This window comes from Uloborus diversus, chromosome 3, assembly GCF_026930045.1.
Source record: "Uloborus diversus isolate 005 chromosome 3, Udiv.v.3.1, whole genome shotgun sequence".
In the NCBI taxonomy this organism is placed as follows: domain Eukaryota; kingdom Metazoa; phylum Arthropoda; class Arachnida; order Araneae; family Uloboridae; genus Uloborus; species Uloborus diversus.
Genome location: NC_072733.1, coordinates 147,864,999 through 147,885,294, shown reverse-complemented (window position 1 = coordinate 147,885,294; position 20,296 = coordinate 147,864,999). Strand labels below are relative to the sequence as shown.

The window sequence follows — 20,296 nt, the reverse complement described above, 5'->3', positions numbered from 1 at the left end:
TCAGAATTACGTTAGCGAAAGCATGAATTCTGCTATGACATTTGCTTTGTAAAACTGCTTTAAGCAATAGGTTTCTTGTGAGATATTATTAAAACGAAATATAAGCCGAATGTTTCAATTTCTCATGTCACAACAGCCTGGTGCAGGCCAAGGCTTTCTCCGTCTGCTTCCTCCAGGCGGTACGACACGTTGCCAAGTTTCTCCACCTGTTCACTCCCAAAATTTTAAGGTCCTTCTCAACACTATCCAGCCACCTTGTTGCTGGTCTTCCCCTTCTCCTTGTACCCTCAATCTTCGAAAAAGTTAGCTTTTTAATCGGATCCAGATCTGCACGCCTAAATACGTGCCCCAGCCATCTGATTCTATTGGCTTTAATTACTCTTAAGATGTTGGGTTGTCTGTATTTACGGTATACTTCAAAGTTATATAAACTTCTCCAAGCGTCATTTTCTTTTACTGCTCCAAAAATTGCCCGAAGGATCTTTCTTTCAAAAATGAGAAGTCTGTTTTCCTCTGTTTTATTAATTGCCCATGTCTCACTATCGTATAAAATGATCGGTCTTATGAGGGTTTTGTATACGTTTATCTTTGTATTAATGGAAAGGAGCTTAGATTTTAATTGGTTCTTTAAGCCAAAGTAGCATCTATTTGCCGTCAAAATTCGATTCCCAATTTCAACTTTAAACTCATTCTTACTGATAAGTGCACCCAAGTATTTAAACTGGGTGACTCCTTCAAAAGTAGTTTCCAATATTAAGCTGCTGCACATCATTTATTCTAGTGCTCGCAACCAAAAACTTAGTTTTTTCCTCGTTTACAGCCAAGCTCAACTCCTTGGCAGCGCTCTCAAGGACAACAAATGCCTCGATCACATCCTGTTTTCTTCGCCCAACGATGTCGATATCGTCCGCGTATGCCAATATCTGTATAGTTCTTTGCAGGATTGCGCCTCTAGTGTTGATACCTGAGTCTCGTATAACCCTTTCAAGGGCTAAATTGAACAAAATGCAAGACAGAGAGTCTCCTTGTCTGAGGCCTCTCTCTGTATAGAAGATCTCCGATACTTCGGACATGGTCTTAATTCTGCGTTTTACGCTTCGCAAAGTCATTTTGACAAGACTGATAAGCTCGAACAATTTATTCCTGTTGATACAATCATATGCTGCCTTGAAGTCAATGAACAGATGGTAGGTATCAATTCCGTACTCCTTGGTCTTTTCCAGGATTTGTCTAATAGAGTGCATTTGGTCTATGGTAGACTTCCCCTCCAGGAAGCCACATTGATAATTTCCTACAACTTTTGAAACATACGGAAGAAGTCTACGAAATAGGATGTTAGAAAAAATCTTAAAAGCCACATTCAGAATTGTGATACCACGGTAGTTGCGACAGTCCAGCCTGTCTCCTTTTTTGTGGATGGTGAAAATTGAACCCTCTTCCCATTCAATGGGCATCTGTTACTGGTTCCACACATCACTAATGATCTTTAAAAGATCATTAGTGATGAAAGAATGTTTCAAATAGTTTTTATAAAATTTTTGAAAGAAGCAAAATCATCATTTTGTAAAAAGAAGGAAATCACTTAGGCAAAAAATAAAGACCAGATTTAGTTTTGTTTTACTTGGTATTAGTTTTTTAATCCCCTATTGCGCTGCATATTTTTATTGCTTGTCTGTTATTTCTTGTTTTATTTTTAATAGTCTTAAGTTCTTTTTAAAGAAATATTTTTTTAGTACATTAAGGAGTTTGGAACTGATCATGTTTATAACGCTGATCTCTTCAATGAAATGCCGCCTCCATCAAAGTAAGTGCAAAACCAGTCAGATATATTAGATACATTTGTTTTAAATTATCAATAGTTATTAATTAACTAAAAATATACTCAAGAGGCATATTCTTATTTTTTTTAAGGATCATTAGCAAATGTGTAAAAATAAAATTAACTGTAAATAAATATATATTTCTAACTAACTTTACGAAAGCTTATTTTTCTTTTAATTATATTTAGTCCTAAAATTGATTATTATATGCTATTGATAATATCTGCACAAAAAACTTGTATCTTGCATTAGGTTTTTCGATTTGAAGAACTTTCATAATTAGCCATAATAAAACCTTATTATTATGGCATTTAAAATTAGGGCATTAGTAAGGCATTATTAATAAGACATCTTAGGGGTTTTGTTCACCATAAATATTTTAGTATTTTATTCATTTCTCAATTCGTAAGTTAATCCTACTATTTTAAATAAGTACATCAAATTGAAAAAAAAAAAGAAGAAAACGAGCTGATGTGTGCATCACATGATTTCCTTTTACTCCAATTTAATGTCATTCTTCATTGCTGGCAATTTTAATGTGATTCAATAGCTTACTCTCTAAATATCACCAACAGTGGTAAAATTGAAACAAGATTCAATATAAATAAATAAATAAAATTGCCAGATTTGTCACCAAGTTGGCGACAAGCCTTGGCGACCAAAAACCTGGCAATATATCGCCAAGTGTCCGCCAAATTACAGCACCAATTGAGTTTACATCGAAATTAACAATGATTTCCCCCCAGAAAGGGGCAAAAGACCCCTTTAGAAACACCCGAATGCAGCCAAAAGGAGAGGTGCACAACTATACCCCAATGGGAGTCTACCTACCAAATTTCAATTTTCTAGGACATACCGTTCTTGAGTTATGCGACATACATACGCACATACATACGTTCATACAGACGTCACGAGAAAACTCGTTGTAATTAACTCGGGAATCGTCAAAATGGATATTTCTATACGTTCTTAGGTATATATGCACGTGTGGTCGGGTCGAAAAAACAACTCAACATTCATTCGGGGGTGAGTAAAATGGAAATTAAGGTCGATTTTTTAGTGAAAATTTTTTCGCGAATACAATACTTCCTTTTTTGTAAAAGGAAGAAAAAACAATTGTAGCATGTTGCTGTAAAAAAATGGGGCTTAATTTTATTTTATTCTGGCTCTTATTTGCATATGCTGCATGTATAATAGTTTATGCAGTTCTTGAAACTATTAACTTTTCTATAAAATACAACATTGAAGTTATCGTTAATCCGCATTCCCCGAATGCTAAATTAAGTCCAGCAATAGTACTTAATGTGATAATTCTATTGCGTTTTGCTCAATTTTCCATAACTTTTCAAAATGCAAACTCTTGTAAAATATAATGCTATATTTGTTTCTACTTTTTTTGAAACAAAACCTGTTGGTTTTAGAAAGTGTATTTTGAAACAGGCGAAGGGGAAAAAATGATAGGAACAGGCATCATATTTTCCACGAAAGTAATTAGTAAAAATGAGCTTCGAACTTATTAAAACACGTAAAAGTCAATTGAATCTAAACGGGCAGAAAATTATCACTAATTATGATTCATTAATTTACTGTACAATGATATTCACTAATAATTTTGTTTGGACTTCTAAAAAATATGTATAATAAATACACTTAAATAAAAGAGAATTTAAATAAAAAATTAAAATTTTCTGCTTTACTTATTCCTCAAAGCAATTTGGTGAACAGAGACGCATTTTGTAATTTCTCTCACAAAATTCCTGATTTGATTGATGAAGTATACAATGTCATTAAAATCAGTAGATTACTGTTGATTCACGTTTATCTTTATAAATATTTATAATTTTCTTTTATTTTTAGTGATCCGAACTACTTGAAGGCATGTTCAAAATCAGTTTATAGCTCACTCACTAAAATAGATCCAGATGCTATTTGGTAAGAAAAAGAAGCTTATATTTTCAACAAGAGATTACTTCAATTACTAAATTGACTGGATCTGCGATTGCAGACAAAAGTTTAAAACTGCGAAACAGTGCACGATTTGAAATGTGTTCAGCATAAAAATAAAAATGGAAACGGGGAGTAAATAAATAATAAGTCATTACCAGCAAGAAAAAGTAATTAAATAGATTATTATGACAAAAAATGCAATATTTAAAAAAAAATTAAGTTAATTTTTTTTTGTTTGTTCACTGTCCCTTGGCGACATACGTTTACTCAATTTTTTTAGCTGTATTCTAAGAAATGTTGGGGAATTTAATAGCTAAATTCTGTTATAATTAATAAAATTCATTAAATTCAGTGATCATAATTATTTTAATGCAAATGTAAAAGTTATCTGAAATTAGAAATTCTTTAAATATTTCTTTCATCGTAAAATTGCTATATGGGTGAAGGAAGGACTTATAGGTATCTTAAAAAGGAAAACATAATTTTTAGTATATATATATATAAACTTTTAATCTATCGTATTTATCTATATTTTAAATAATATTTGTTTGATAAGCAACGAATACCTTTATTTTAGAAACATATCTCTTAACCTTCAACGTAAAAGAATGCATAAATACCCTACCTATTTTTGTGTATTCATATAGGAATCAAGTTATTTTATACATTATGGACTCTTAAAATTCTTCAAAGCCTTTTTTTCTTTCCTTTTTTCTTCCTCACCATTGTACATAATTACTAAAATACCGGAATATTTGTAAAATTAATTTTACAATGAAAATGAGTTCTAAACCTACGAAGAGAAATCTGCTGGAAAGTAACATTAGTGAAAACAAATGGTACAGGAATGTATTTTCTCCTTAGATTGACTCACACGTTGGCGAGTGTTGAGGGCGCTAAATAGCCAAGTGAGACTAGCGTTCTGCTGTTGCGTCATGAGGACTTCTAGATTTGCAGTGCAATGGCTTTAAAATAAAGGCGGTGCTGCCTACACCATTGTTGAACTGTGCAAGCTTGTGTTGAAATATTTTTTCATTGTTATTTTTTGTTTAGGTTAACACAGGGTTGGATGTTTTACTCTGATCCGGATATCTGGAAGGAACCACAAGCTAAGGCGTTCTTAGAAGGCGTACCTATAGTGAGTTATTAACTTACTGAGAAATTATTTTTTGATAAACATTTAAATTTATAAAAAGATGAAACAATCAGTTTAAAACTTTTTTGACCAATTTTCTGAGCTACAGTTGTTTTTTTACTTGGAGTTTTTTTACTTTTGAGTTTTTTTTTTTTTACTGAGCTATAAAAAATATTAAATGTAAATAGTAAATATCATATTAAATGTTCATAATTACAGAGGAATATGTATAGTATGAATCATTATGAAAATCCAGAAATAATCATTATAATATATGATTTGCAAAACATTTATTGGCAATTGTGTCAACAGTAATGGTAATAAAAAAAAACTATCATCGCAATTATCATGCTGACTATAGAAACTGTCAATGATGTTGATGATGATGTTTATTTTGGAGTAAAGCGGGGAAAAATGTTTTGCACTTCGAGATTTAACAGGTTATTTCTTTCATTCTTTTCTTTTCTTTATTCTTGAAATGTTCCGTTATTTCTATAGGTTGTTTGCGTAATAATAGAGTATTAAAGGTGTTATTTTGTGATTTAATTTAATACAGTCGAGCCCGCTTTTTAGAATATCGGTTAAAAGATTATCCCGCTTAATATAATACATTTTCAATGTTCCAAACCAATGTAAGGCGTTGTTTTTATCCCGGTTAATGGAATATCCCGCTTATTAGAATACTTTTTCGTGGCAAAATGGCTATTCCATTAAGCGGGTTCGACTGTATTATGGAATTGATAAATTACTGTTTTTAATCAGTATGATTTGAAAGCTATGACTTTGTCTAAACAACTTTCAAACTCATGTCAAAATAAGTTAGTGAGTGAATTAAAGTCATTTTAATCAAAACAGTAAATCACTTGTTCGCTCCTTGACCCTTACATAGCAGATTTGTAGTTTAAGGTGAGTATTTCAACTACCAACATAAAACCGGTTTTTGCTTACTTAACGCGTGATATTATATTTTGCAGGAAATTTGAATATAGAAGGATATTTACCACTTTTCTTCACAAGAAAAGTTTTTCATAGATCATATTAACATAGTTAAAACTATCAATAACCAATGGTTGCACTTGAACCATCGCGCCCAGGGGGAGTTGCAAATATCAGTCACATGACAAGATAGTCAGGTCTTGTCGAAGGCGAGGTCGCAATACTAGAAGATATTTACCCACTCTACTGAAGTAATTCTTGTCAAACTGCCCTTCACCCTCCAAAAAAATATATTTGCCTTTTGCTCAAGCATGCATTCCCTTGTTAGGAAAGATTACTTTAGAGGTACTTATATTTTTGTTTCGGGTGCATTGTTCCTGATTTTCGATACTATAAATCTACATCAACCAAAAACATATGTAAAGAAAAATTTTGTAATGCATACCAGTGTTTACTAATGATAATCTGCATTTCCATGATGAGTCACTGGTTAGTTTAATCAACATTCTTGAGAGTCCTTTTTGCATAATTGATTGAATAACTCTGTTAGCAAAGGAAAGTATTTATGAGTAATAATAAACCATTAACTAGTTTTATGAAGGATATATTTTCCCTAAGTAGTTCTGTAAGAATCTTCGCAGCATTCCTGCTTGCCTGATAGATCTAACTTAATAAAGCTAGGGACGGAATAGAAAAATATTGTATATATTACTATGTCAAGAGTAGTAAATTTAAAATAATTTCTTATCAATCCCTACAAATCATTCTAACTGTCATAAGGTCGAAGTTATTAAATTTACTTGCTTATTTCAAGTGCTCTCTAATTCAATAACGTTACGGTAAAAAAAAAAAAAAAAAAAAAAAAAAAAAAACGCAGCGTAACTTTATCATTTTTTGCTCTTAATTATCGCGAAATTAAAAAAAACTCTTTAAGGTATTAGTTGCAATATGAAGTGTTATTAGGAATACATTTTTAAAAGTTTCTTTAGGAACTAATAAGAACATTGGTTACAAGAAAACTGTATCCAAAAGAACTCAGTACATTAAATACAAAATAGGTTTGTGTTACATATCATATTTGATGATTTTAAACATATTTTACCCTTAAGCAAAGGAACTTTATTTAAAATAATATATTTTTATATTAAATGTATTTTTTGTTATGATACTAATATCCTTATATATATTTTATGTTCCTAGCAGCTTTTAATAGCATATTATAAAATTCATCATCCATGAAAAAAAAAAAAAGAACATTTTCGCCAAAGACAACTTTAGGAAACGACTTCCTTTTAAATCCTGTAGTCATAGAAATCTACACAGAAATGTGTGTAATATTAGTTCACGTCGCTATTGCAATGACAGGCGCTAAAATTACTTTGAGAAAAATCTTATCTTTATGCAGGTTAAATATTCTTAAAGAAGCATCAGGATCCTCCGATATTAATCTACTAATAAAAGGAAAAGTCCAACTCTTTTGGCCAAAAAAAAAAAAAAAAATCTAACACGCTCATTAAATTTTAATTTAGATTGCTCAAGATTTAATATCTGGGACATGCGCGAAGTTGCACGTTTCTCAAAATGTACTCCAAGCAGCCATAAAAGTAGTCTTCTGTAGCTAATATAACTGTAGCTTTGATAGCTTCAAACTAATTTTTTAAAATTCATCAGGACTTTTAAGGAAAGAACGTCACTGATCTGTAGCTAATTTATCTGCATCTTTAAGACTCTTATGCTGACATTTTTAAATCCCCAAAGACATGCAAAAATGTCGAAAGAACCGGGTCCGTTATTTCAGGGTTTTTTCAGGGTAGGGGGACAAAGAGTTTTTTCTCAAGGTATATTTTGCCAAAAAAGGCAACAAAAACCACGCCCACACATAGCAAATACACCAATGCTTCAAAAACAGGGGGACGAGTGCCCTCTCCTGGCCCCTTATATGACGTACCTAGAAAGAGCATAACTGTTGTGTGACTAGTGCTGCTGCATAACAGAAAAATATGCAAATGTTTTTGAACCATCAGGAATTGCAAACCAAAAAAAAAAAGGTTTCTAAGTGTCTATTAAAAATTTACGTAGTTAACATTTCTGCTTTTTCTCTAACATTTTTTACTATCGTTGTTAGTTGATTAATAGTACAATAATTAATCACTTTTACTACTCGAATAAGCAGCTAAGTTAATTTTCTAGCTTCTCTTTAATTGAAAATAATTATCTTTGCTTTAAGGTTTAGCAGTATGCCTAAAATCATCTGGGCTGCTCATAGTGGAGTAAAAATGAAGTCTTCGGGAAAAAGGTTATAAAAACTGTTCCTGCCAAGTCTATCCTGTCTTTATTATTTCTTTTCGCATCAGTTGAAAAAAAAATGATGAAGGAAACATTAACTTAAGACTCGGTAAATTGAAGGATTGAAACTGATTAATGTTTATACATATTATGGTAAAACATTCGAAATTTAATGTTACGAATAAAGTTGTTGAATATAAAACATAAAGTCGTTCAATTTTCTTGTCAGTATCATTTTAATTATGTTGGCATGAAATACATATAAAATTAATTTGTAATGTTTAGCAGTCATGAGAAAACTATTATTACCTTATTATTTGTAAACAAAAAAAATTTATCATTTTTTTATAATTAAAAAATATATATTTTTTTAAATCTTCGACATTTACTAATAAACTAACAAGTAAATATGTTTAGTAATTAAACTTTTAAAAATGTACTAAACTAATTTACTGAAAAACTAAAAAAAAATTACGAAATAATTAAAAGTTGAATAAAAATATTTATGAGGTAGTAGAAATGTGTGTCTGTTTGTTTTCTCTATAACCTCCCCTCCCACTCTACTTACTTTAGAAAGAAAAATAGGATTTCTTAACATAAATTTTTAATTTGAAAGATTTTGGCCATATTACCAAGCTTTAATGTTTGATTTGTGGATGATTTCGTTTAATTCTAAACAGTTCAAAATAACTACAAAAAAATAACATTAGCACTTACGAGTAGATATGAAATATGACATACAATTGTACATCGTAGTAAAAAAAAGGCTTTGCTTCAAACATATTTTATTAGTTAAGAGCAAAATCGTGGAACATGCAAAAAACTTGATTTGGTTGATAAAAACGATTTTTGAACTATTAAAAAAAGGTTTAATCTCCTTAGGTCGTGCCTACAGGATAAATTCTAACTGTTTTCTCGGAAAAAAATGATTAAGGTAAAAATTATTTTTAGAACCAAAATTATTTAAAACAAATTAACACTTTCTCAAAAGTTGACATTATGCCAGCTATGATATTTTTTTTTTTTTACAAAGTGTTTAACATTTAAAAAAATAGCTATAAATCTATGAGATTTTTTAATAATGACTGCTTATTTTGCTCAAGGGATGATCAGTAAAAGTCCTTTTGAGAAATATGGTTAATTTTCTATTGTATTGTATATGAATTATTAAATGACCTCGGTTATTGCATTATTATAATATTTTTTATTTTACAATTAGGGAAAAATGATTGTTCTAGATCTTCAGTCGGAGTTATATCCTCAATACCATCGTCTTCAATCATATTATGGGCAACCATTTATTTGGTGTATGCTGCATAACTACGGTGGCGTCATAGGACTTTATGGATCGATGGAGAGCATAAATATGGTAAATCTTAACATATACACTATTATTTTTATATATGTATCTATATTTAGATACATTTTATTCACATATTGCAATAAAAGAATACATGAATTTAACATTAATACATTTCACAAATGGCTAAAATTTTATTGGTGAAACTGTCTGCAATTTTTATAGTGTTTCGGATAACCACTAGTGTTTAGTGTGATAGCTTAATAATGTGAAAAAATTAAAACTTTCCATGCACTTAATACGATTTGTTTTATTAAGGGTCCTTTTGACGGAAGGACAATCAATAACAGTACAATGGTTGGAACTGGCATAACACCCGAAGGAATTGAAACCAATGATGCTGTTTACGAACTAATGAATGAAATAGCCTGGCGTAAAGCTCCAGCAAACCTTGATGAATGGTAACTGTTTAAGTTAAAAACTCATTGATTTATAAACATATCTAAAAATAAATCATACTATTGAAACTGCCAGCTGTCACATAAAGTGAAACCACGCACTTGAACTGCAGCATGGCCTACCGAGGATACCGTAAAATTTTACGGTAACATTTGATTTTTACGGTAATAGTTACTGGCAACATTTATGCCAGTAACAATTACCGTAAATTTTCCGGAAAATTTTTAACAGTGTAGTAGCCCTAGTAGGTTCTGTTATACCGCATGATTTAGAAGAACTTTTCAATGAAAGCCTACCTATGACTTAACCTTAAACGCGTGTAACTCAAAACTTGATAATGTCCTCTTACATCGTTAACTTCTCTAAGCCTCAATTCTGTATATTTTTTATCTTGCCTGAAGTGCAAAAAAAAAAAAAAAAATCATATTGTTAAATATACATTTAGCTATTACGTGTACTAGGTTGAAGGTAGTATTATGTATATATTGCAAAACTGTTTAAGAGATTAATTTTTTTTAAAAAAAAGTTTTCACCTCGCTAAGGATTTTTTAAAAATACATCTTCAGAAATAGTAGAAGAATACCCTCAATTGATAATAAAAAGTTATGTGAAAAAAATCAGGTCAGGAAATTTCAAAATATTATAGATTGCGGAAAATTGTAGAAGCGGACCTTTGAAAAGATATGAAAACTTAATCATTAATTTACACAAAGAAATAGAGCGTAGCAAGGGTATTGAAGTAGTCAGCTCTCAGAGCAGGACCATTATTTAAAAAAGGAGGATAAGAAAGGTAATTGCCTTAATCCTGGCTTTGAGAAAGGTAAGGCATTTATGTATTTGACTGTATTAACATACTGAATCTACTCTTTAACTGGTAACTCCAGCTAAAAACAAAGTATTGAAACGATGGCGTAAAAGAGTGAGACATGATAAATGAGCAACTAACTTTAAAAAATTAACCTAAAACATAGACAGAAAAGCACCTTAGCAACAAAATGAAATTCATTTAAAGAGAATTAGAAGTATTTTATTTAGAAAGATTAAAGTGCACTTCCTGTTACTAATGTAACGATATAAAAACATTGGTAATCCCGGATAATTTTAAAACACACATAAAAAGCGAACAAAACGTTCTCATAAGACAACAAAGGCAATGAATATACCCGTAGTAAACGTACAGTACTGGCCAGATTAGATGACTCACTTTTTTCCATTCATATTGACGTATTGGTGCCAGATGTTTGTATTGGCTGATTTCCAAAGCAATGGTGTTCTTGCCTGACATTTAGTTAGTTTATTAGCTGTGTTTGCCATGTGTTGACGTACAAATTTTTGCAGAAGGGTGAAATAATATCAAAATGCCCGGTAAAAGAAGTTCTCTCGAAATGCATGCACAAATAAAGATTATGAGCGAAGAAGGTTATAGCACTCGGGGAATTGCTATCAGATTATAATTGGCGCAAAAGACAGCTTCCAGGTCGGTAAGTAACTTCAAAACAACCAAATTTATGGATATTCAAAACTAATTGGTCGTCACAAGAGCACAAGCAAGCGCATGGATGATTCCAAAATTTAGGCCACGAAGAAGTCATTCAGAAAATCAGCGGGATCAATATAAGCTGGTTTACCAAAAGATGATAATATCCCTAGCCAAAGGACAATCCGCGGAAGATTATTCAATGCCATTTTAAAGTCCTACAAGCCTGCTAAGAAGCCTAAATTGTCTCCCTAAACCATTGCTGACCGACTAACATTTTGTAAAAAGTATTAGGAATAGACTGCGGAGCAATGGAAACATGTGATGCGCGTGAAACATGTGATGTCAGGCGAGACTCAAGTATCGCAGTTTTATGCATTTTGTAGAAACATACGACGACCTCCCGATAAAAGAGACTGTCAACGTTACAATAATCCCACCGTGAAGAAAGCTGCAAAACTCATGATCTGAGGAGCCATTTGTGCCAAGGGAAGATGTGGATTGTGGTTCATGCCTGAAGGCACATCAATTAATGGAACTGTTTATCTCAGTGTGCTGAAAGAGAAGTTACCAACGTTTATGAATATCAACCAGTGCACACACTGCCAACATGATGGAGAACTTTGCACCATAATAAATCTGTTAAGTCATGGATTGTAAAGAAGGAGTTTCAGATCTGTGGGCCGTGGCCAGGAAATTATCCGAGTCTAAACCCAGTCAAAAACTGTTGAACTGTTGGATAATTTAAAAGTGCAAAGTTGATGAGCGTAACCCCACTTCACTTTTGGATTTAAGAAAAACTATAAAACAAGTGTGGATTACAGAAATTACACCAGATTATTGAGAAAAATTATGTATTTCCATACCTGATCGTATCCAAGCTGTATTGGATAAAAAAGGTTCCCCCACCTAATATTGAACCCTTTCTCGATTATTTATGTATACTATGCTTATATTACTAAACTTGGTAATTCCCATAAAATAAATACTTAGTTTAATGCTATTATTCTTGTGCATTCATAAACATCACAGTTTTTTGTGGTGAGTCATCCATTCTGGCCAGTACTGTATGAGCAGACTGACCTGTTCAATCTCACAGTGGGACAGACTATGTGCAGAGCGGTTTTCTAAATTTATATAATTCTCAACTATACGCTATTCTACGTCAACTTCAAAAATCTTTGTTTTTGTTTACGTTTCTGAGATTTAGTTTATTTTCGCAATCCTGGGCCTGGGTACGTCTTTTTTTCCCCAACAACGTTTTGGTACGCTCTAGAAAGCGCAGACTAAAGGCACGTTTTTTATTTCAATAATTATAACCTTAAATTTAAAAGAGAAACAAACGAAATGATTATCGTAAATTGTAAGTGAATGGTGTCAGAAAAACGAAATATTATTGACAAGCAAAAAAATAAGCTGGTCTTCGACTAATCACAAGTTACAAAACTTAATTTTTTTAAGAAATGTATCATTTTTTTTTTTTTAATTTTGAGCCTGGTCGCGCCATGCCGCTTCATTGCTGCTTCGCTTGGACTGAGAAAAACTCGGTGGTGTTCATGTAAACACGACATACGTACGCGTCGCCGCTTACACATCATGGGGGGAGGGCATACAAAGGCCTACTCGCTTTGGGCGACCTACCCGCTTTGGGCCACCCTCCCCTATTTATTAACTATATGTACGATAATTGTGAATAATCATTTTGCAACACTCACACAGGACACGACAAGTCACCAACAAGCAAAGTCTTCATTTAATGAAATTGTTAATTTAATAAATGGCTGGTTTTCATTTGTTTAAGTCTTTTTTAGTAGAACGCTAATAACGTGTGTTTGTTATTTGATAATTATTTTTTATAAAATGAAATATAAACGTTAGTTAAAAAAACCTGTTAAATAAAAGCTTTTTTATTCGAAAGATGAAGATTCCTAAGATAGGGGATATGATTAAATATTTCCATTTAAAAGGGAAAAAACATTAGGTTTGAAATGAAATATTTATTTTTGCAAGGTTGAGTTCATTGTTAAAATATTACACTACCCAGAAATAAAAAAAATCTGAATTAAGGTTTCAAATCATCCTTGTGGAAATTATTTAATTGTCCATACTGTCATACATTAAACATCCAAGAATTAAATTTCTATTATGATGAGATAATTACTTTTTTTTGCATAAATGTATATTATCTTCGTGAGACATTCGAAAATCGATAAAAAATGTCATGAGGTTGATGGAAATTAATTTTCTGCTGCTTTAAGCCCCAATTTCATTTTTCATCATTTCAAACCTCGAAATATCTAACTTTAACGAACATTTAGCTAATATCTTGAGAACAGTACATTAATTTTATGATCTGACTTCCCAGATGGTTACACCCCACGTAAGGTAAGTTGTTCGTTTGAGCAGTTGAATGTTTAATGTAGCCTGTGTGATGAATGTAATGTCTGAAAAAATAGCAGAAAAACCATAAAAGGAGATATTTATGGTTCTACAGGTTTTCTATTTGTGTAAATGGTTAAAAAGATCATTCCATTAAAGTAATTGTGCAAAACTTAATCAATATATAAAAACATGATATAATTAGTAATTTTAAGTGTGAAATTTACAATATTAAAAGTTGTAATGAATACGAGCTCATTCATCACAACTGCAATGAATTTGAGCTCATTTACTAGATAACTAACATTTTCGTTCTAGGTTAAAACAATATACTACTCGAAGATATGGTCATTTTTCTTCGAACTTACTTGAAGCATGGAAGTACTTAAAAGTATGATTTTTTGTTATTTAGAAAGTAATATCATGAATAAACTTTTTAAACTGCATTTTAAACTTTTAAAAACTTTTAAAATGCACTTTTAAACTGCATCATTTTTTATTAGTTTACTTATTTATTTATTTTTATTTATTTATTTATTTATTTATTTTTGAATTTTTACCTATTTAGTTTTAGTAAAATTTCCGATTATTAATTTAGAAAGTATTACAGATTTACTCTTTTCTTTTTTCTCATTATATGTTATTTAATAATGTTATTAGCAGATAATAAAAGCTTCTACCATTTTTTCACATGCACACAATTACGTAATTATTATTACGTAATTTATCGAAAACAAAAATATAACTACAACAATCACTTTTTTCCAGAAAAGTGTGTACAACGCCACTGTACCATATAGAAATCATGGTAAATATATTCTGATTCAAAGACCTTCTTTAAAGCTGAAACCTTACGTAAGTACTTTTTTTTTTAGTTTGTTCTTTAAACTTTTTATAAAGTAAAAATATTTTCATTGTTGCTATTTTCACAAAAATTAAAATTACTCTTTTTATTGGAAAAATAACATAACGTATAAATTTAAGAACTTTGACTATGTACGATGAAACTAGTTTTCACTTTAACACAGATGTTTTAATAAGTGGTCAAGATAGCAACAAAAATACATGACATGTTGCAAAACGACTATTTTCAAAGTTAGTAAACAGTTTAACCAAGATATACTTTTGTAATTGAAATAGTGAAATACAAGTGTTTATCCGATCTGCTTCAAACTGTATTTGCCTCCTTCCGAACCATACCTAATGCATAATGATCTTGCTGATGGGTAAGGAGTAAAAAAATAAAATTTACATTTACATTAATCAATGCTAGCTCCTTAAAAACCTAAATGCTTCCTAAATGATTAATAATATGCCCTTTTTTCAGTTGTGAAACTCTCTAACTATGGAGACAGCATGTGATTTCAAATTCTAACATTTAGTCTATAGTTGCATAGCTATCGTAACGAGAAAAATATGCAGAAGAAATTGAGTGAGAGGAAAGTCTTCAAGCTTGTATTGTTTGATGTCAAAATGTATTCCATGCAGGCTTTTTTTATCCGCAAGATGGCGTTCGATTCATTCTTTTTTTAAGTGATTATATATATATATGATTCACCGGAAGTTTTCAGTGTCTCTCAGAAGCTTTTCATACATTGATACGTAAATGTTGATTTTCACCAGCTAATGGTGACATTTTCCAGGTTTTGAACTTTTTGTTTAACATATGCATAATAATTATGAATACTTCCATCAATAGTTATGAAGGATAATTATTGGATCGTTCCTGACCAAGAAGTATCGCAGTTCATTATTAATAAGAAGTATTTCCAGAGGAGCACTTAAAAAATAGGATTTGCGTGCAACTCGGAGAGCAGAACGATCTGATACAACTTTTTCATAACTTGTACTAGATAATTTTGAAAAAAAAAAAAAAAAAAAAAACAGGAATAGGCAAGGAAGAACCACGAATCTGTTAACAGCTTAACAGTCATGAAATTCGGATACGTGAATGCAATTTTACATTAAAAGAATATGTTTAGCTTATACATAAAATTTTAAGAAATTTTGCCTGAATCCGCAGATGGATACTAAAACTGAGTAATTACCATTCAAGTGTTTCTTACTAGTCTGAGAAAATTTGGACAAATAAATATTTCTTCGTGATTTTTGGAGAATGTGAAGATTTTATTAAAAGTTCAGTAAATTTTCGTTTCTTAATTTTATTTAATTAGAAGTATTTATATTTTCTTTCGAACAAAAATGTTCAACAAAGTTAAACTATTTGATTTTGTCAAGTTTGTAGTTACTTAATCGTAGTACTTAATCTCACGAAATAACAGTTAATCCTGTAATGTATTCAAAAGAAGCTGGTTCAGTGAGTAGAAAACCTCGGTTGTGCTGTAGAATGTGTTAAAAGCTGATCCCATTTTCTACAATAGATGCTAGTGGATGTTTCAGAACAATAATACTCATTCCTTCGTTTTTTTGCACATAAATTGCTCTAATCCGTAATGTTTTCTTTAGTCTCTTTTAAAAGAAGTGTTATCTGTAGTAATGCAAACTATACTTGCTTATCTTGTACAAAAAAAAAAAAAAAATTATCGTGAAATATAAGGTGATACGTTACTACAATAGATGATCATATGATTTTGTAAGAAATTTATCATTCCTAGTAATGTATGTTCTAGTTAAAGATGGCATCTGTGAAATATATATATATATATATAGTTTCAGAAAGGAGCATCTACAGTGAACTTCCTTGATTATTATTATCATTTTTTAATTTCAGGTTTGGTACGATCCTAAAGATGTATTTGCAGCTTGGAGACTATTTGTTAATGCTTCTGAAGAACTGGTTATATCGAAACAAAAACTCTTCAGGTGAGAAATAGTTATTGAACTTATTTTAGACATAAATTTAGTTTCTGTGGACGAAAAAAAAAATGGCATGATGGATTCACTAATTATCTTTTTCCCTAAAAATTAAAAAAAAAAGATCCACTTAGATAGGTCACATGAATCCAATGTTTAATTGACATTGTAGGTTGCATCGTTGTATTTGTAAAGAAAAATGAAGTCAATGTCATGGGGGAACAAAATCCCTTTTTTATGTTTATTTATTTATTTATTTTTTTTTGGAGGAGGATTTCTATTTTGTTCGAGTTGAGATCTCGTGTTTGATTTTATTTTTCTCTTCTGAGGGAAGGTTTTTTTTTTAATTTTCTTATTCCAATTTTAATGTTTGATTTTTTGTTTCTTTCGATGAAAGGAAAATTTTTGTTTTTGTTTTAACTTTCTTGAAGTAATATTGTTTTGCTCGTATTGAAATGCGTTATTTCATTCAGAAAAAAAATAATAATAAATAAATAAGAATAAAAAGGATAGGATTTTTTTTTTTTTTTAAAGAAGCGTGTTTGAAGCTTAGTTAAGAGGTGTGAGTATCAGAAAACTTATTCTCTTTATTTCAGAGAGGGTGTTTAAGATGGAGTTTCATCACCGAGGAGGATTTCTTTTAGAATCGTAACGGTGCCACCGCTGCTGTGCTTTTACTGCTTATTATTTCTTTCAAAATAGCATTTGTTTATACCAATCAGTGTCATCTTCTCAACAAGATTTCCTTTAAAAATCCTATTAAGGTCGGGTAAATTTTCAAACTAATTCTGACCGTTCGTGATTTGGGACTTACATTTAAATTTTAAAAAATACAGCAATATACATGTAGGTCATATAATTTTTGTCTTCAGACGGACAAGAACATACATTTTCTTTTTATTTGAATTTGATAAAAAAAACTATCTTCTTCTAGAGCTACAAATTGACGCCAGAATTGGTTGTGACCTACATAGTAAAATATGATTATATGGGTACCCTCTTTTGCAATTCATTTCAAATTACTTTCAATTCGAAAAATTCTAGATTTTTAACTTTCGTTAACAATTATAACAAGTATCCTCAATGCGAGAAGGCAACATAATTATTTCATTTAAAAAACGACGATTTACAAAAAAGCTTTTTAAAAAACACTGAAAAAATGCGTAACTAAACTATAAACAAACTACATTATTTTACCTCTTAATTTACTAAATATTATTAAACATTAGATGCATCCACCATTTGTTTTATTTACCTTCCCTGTCCTTACTAAATTTCCATTATCATTTTATTATATATATATATATATATATATATATATATATATATATATATATATATATATATATATATATATATATATATATATATATATATATATATATATATGTGTGTGTGTGTGTGTGTGTGTGTGTGTGTGTGTGTGTGTGTGTAAGAAAAACCAATTAATTCAAAACTTAAAATGATGATGTAAATTTAGTAAGGACGGGGATGGCAAATAAAACAAATGGTGGATGCATTTAATGCTTAAAAATATTTGGTAAATTAAGAGGTAAAATAATACAGTGGCTCCCAAAAGTGTTTATACACTTACGATTTTCAATGAAATGCGCCATTATCCATTCGTTAAAATTAATATTTTGGAACGGGCATTTAATTATAAGATCTAGGATCTATTTTCAACAAAACTGCATCAAAATTTTTAATAACATAATAAAATTTGATTTTTAAGAAATCAATAATCAAAAAGTGCCAGAAACTTGATCTCGCAAAAGTCTTCTTACACTTTGAAAAAATTTCAACAAATTAGTAAATAATCTAACTTTTTACTAAGTTATTATTTAGTAGAATACCATGCAGTATCAACAACAGCTTTCAAACGCCTGGGAATAGATTTCTTTTTCTTTCTTTTTTTGCGCGATTTCTGTGTGTGTGTGTGTGAGTAAGTGTTCAACCACATTTCAAGTTCTACTGTTTCCAGCTCTCTTTTCGTTTTAAAGCAGTTTTTTCGTAACCTAGACATCAGATATCTCTAAATATGTTACAATAAGTGTAAATATGACGATTGAGGAGATATTCCTAAGCTTAAGGACAATTTTTGGGGCAGCAGACACAAACGTGTGCTTCTTGTCGTTACCTTGATAAAAAAACAAAGTTGTTTCCGATTGCCAAATTTTGGGCTAATTGTTTAAAATTATTTTTAAAAATATTAAAATGAACAGCATAATTCATTATTTCATCCAAAAATTCCAAATTTTTAAGTCCTGATGCTGATTTACACTCTCACACAAGAACACCTTCACCGTCCTGATTAACTGATCCCAAATATGTTCTTAAGATTTAATTCCTCATTTTTACTTATATTTACAATTATACAAAAATTTAACACAAAATGTTTAATTTATGTTCATCTATAAGTAAGACGTTGTTCCAAAACGTTTTGAGCTTATTTATCATTGATTTTACGACGGAAAGCGTAAGCTTTCTGTTTTTCGCACAAACAAGAACATTTTTGCGAGAAGAGCTCTTATTTAATACAGCAAATCAGAGAACTTGGTGAACAATTTTAGGTGAAAATTAAACGTAAAATGTCTTATTCAATTCTGCAGAAACTTTTTCAGCACTCAAATGTGTATTTTTCATAATTTTTTTAACTGTAAATCTCCGATCACCGCTTTGTTAATTTCGCCAGTTGACCTTTTCTTACCTTGTTTTTGATCCGATTCTTGTCTTATCAAGTACTTCGCTATAGAATGGTATAAGGTAACTAATTTAGAGACATTTCAAACCAATTTACGGCTACTGTGAGGGGAAAAAAATCAAATTTCCAATCGTGTTTGTTACTTTTTACGCATACTTGCCATTTTAAAATAATAAGCAGAATATTAGAAAATAAACAAACAAAAGATAAAGCCAAATGACTTTACAGTGTCATCACAATGCAGAAATTATAAAAAAACGACATATGATAATTTTAATCATAAATTTATTCGAAACTATTTCGGTGTACGATGACTTTTGCGGCGTATTTTTTCTCTGTCTCTTCGTTTTTTGTCAAATTTCAAAAATAAAATCAGGCAATATTATGAAAAAACTACTGGATTTTATTCAGAATGGCATAGGAATGGTGTGAAAAAAATATTGGACTTCATATTCGAATTCAGTTTTGCGTTATTTTGGTTTTACTACAAAATTTCAAGGTGTACAAACACTTTTCGGAGTCACTGTATAGTTTGGACAGGCAGCCAAATATCATCAGCATGACGACTGAATGAATGATATGAATTCGGATATAAAATATACTATTAATACCAAATTAATTATTTATAATATTTTCGCAGTAGTCCTACATGAAATATTTATTAGTTGGTTTTAAGTGTACACAAAAATAAAGCCTCCTTAGGTATACTTTTATTTTCCTTATAAAGCATCTTTTGCTTTTAAAAAGTAATACGATATATTGCTAACAAAACTTTTGGTGATTAATCTGGAGCATTATGCGATAAACGTTTTTGTGCTTCAACTTTATCAACGTTTAATTTTATTAGCTTTTCCCGTGAAAATATATGGCATTACCATCACAATAAGAGGTATTTCGATCGAAGTTATTATAAATTGTTATGCCTGAGTATGCACTCAAACACATGTGACTTTGGGAGAAATTAACCTCTATTAAAGCCGGTACTGATATAATGCTGATACGGATAAAGCTATTTAACTGCAAAATGCTCACGAATAAGACC

General features: G+C 30.5%; 1 protein-coding gene across 1 annotated transcript in view; it reads left to right on the top strand.

Annotated features, from left to right (window-relative positions):
* Positions 1–20,296, top strand: part of LOC129218278 (alpha-N-acetylglucosaminidase-like) — a 102,810-nt gene that overhangs the window by 50,882 nt on the left and 31,632 nt on the right. Inside the window, exons 7-14 of the mRNA XM_054852509.1 lie at positions 1,734–1,804; positions 3,678–3,752; positions 4,821–4,905; positions 9,344–9,493; positions 9,743–9,885; positions 14,058–14,130; positions 14,508–14,594; positions 16,471–16,562. Of these exons, the coding sequence (XP_054708484.1) occupies positions 1,734–1,804; positions 3,678–3,752; positions 4,821–4,905; positions 9,344–9,493; positions 9,743–9,885; positions 14,058–14,130; positions 14,508–14,594; positions 16,471–16,562 (776 nt within the window). The remainder of the gene's footprint in view (positions 1–1,733; positions 1,805–3,677; positions 3,753–4,820; positions 4,906–9,343; positions 9,494–9,742; positions 9,886–14,057; positions 14,131–14,507; positions 14,595–16,470; positions 16,563–20,296) is intronic.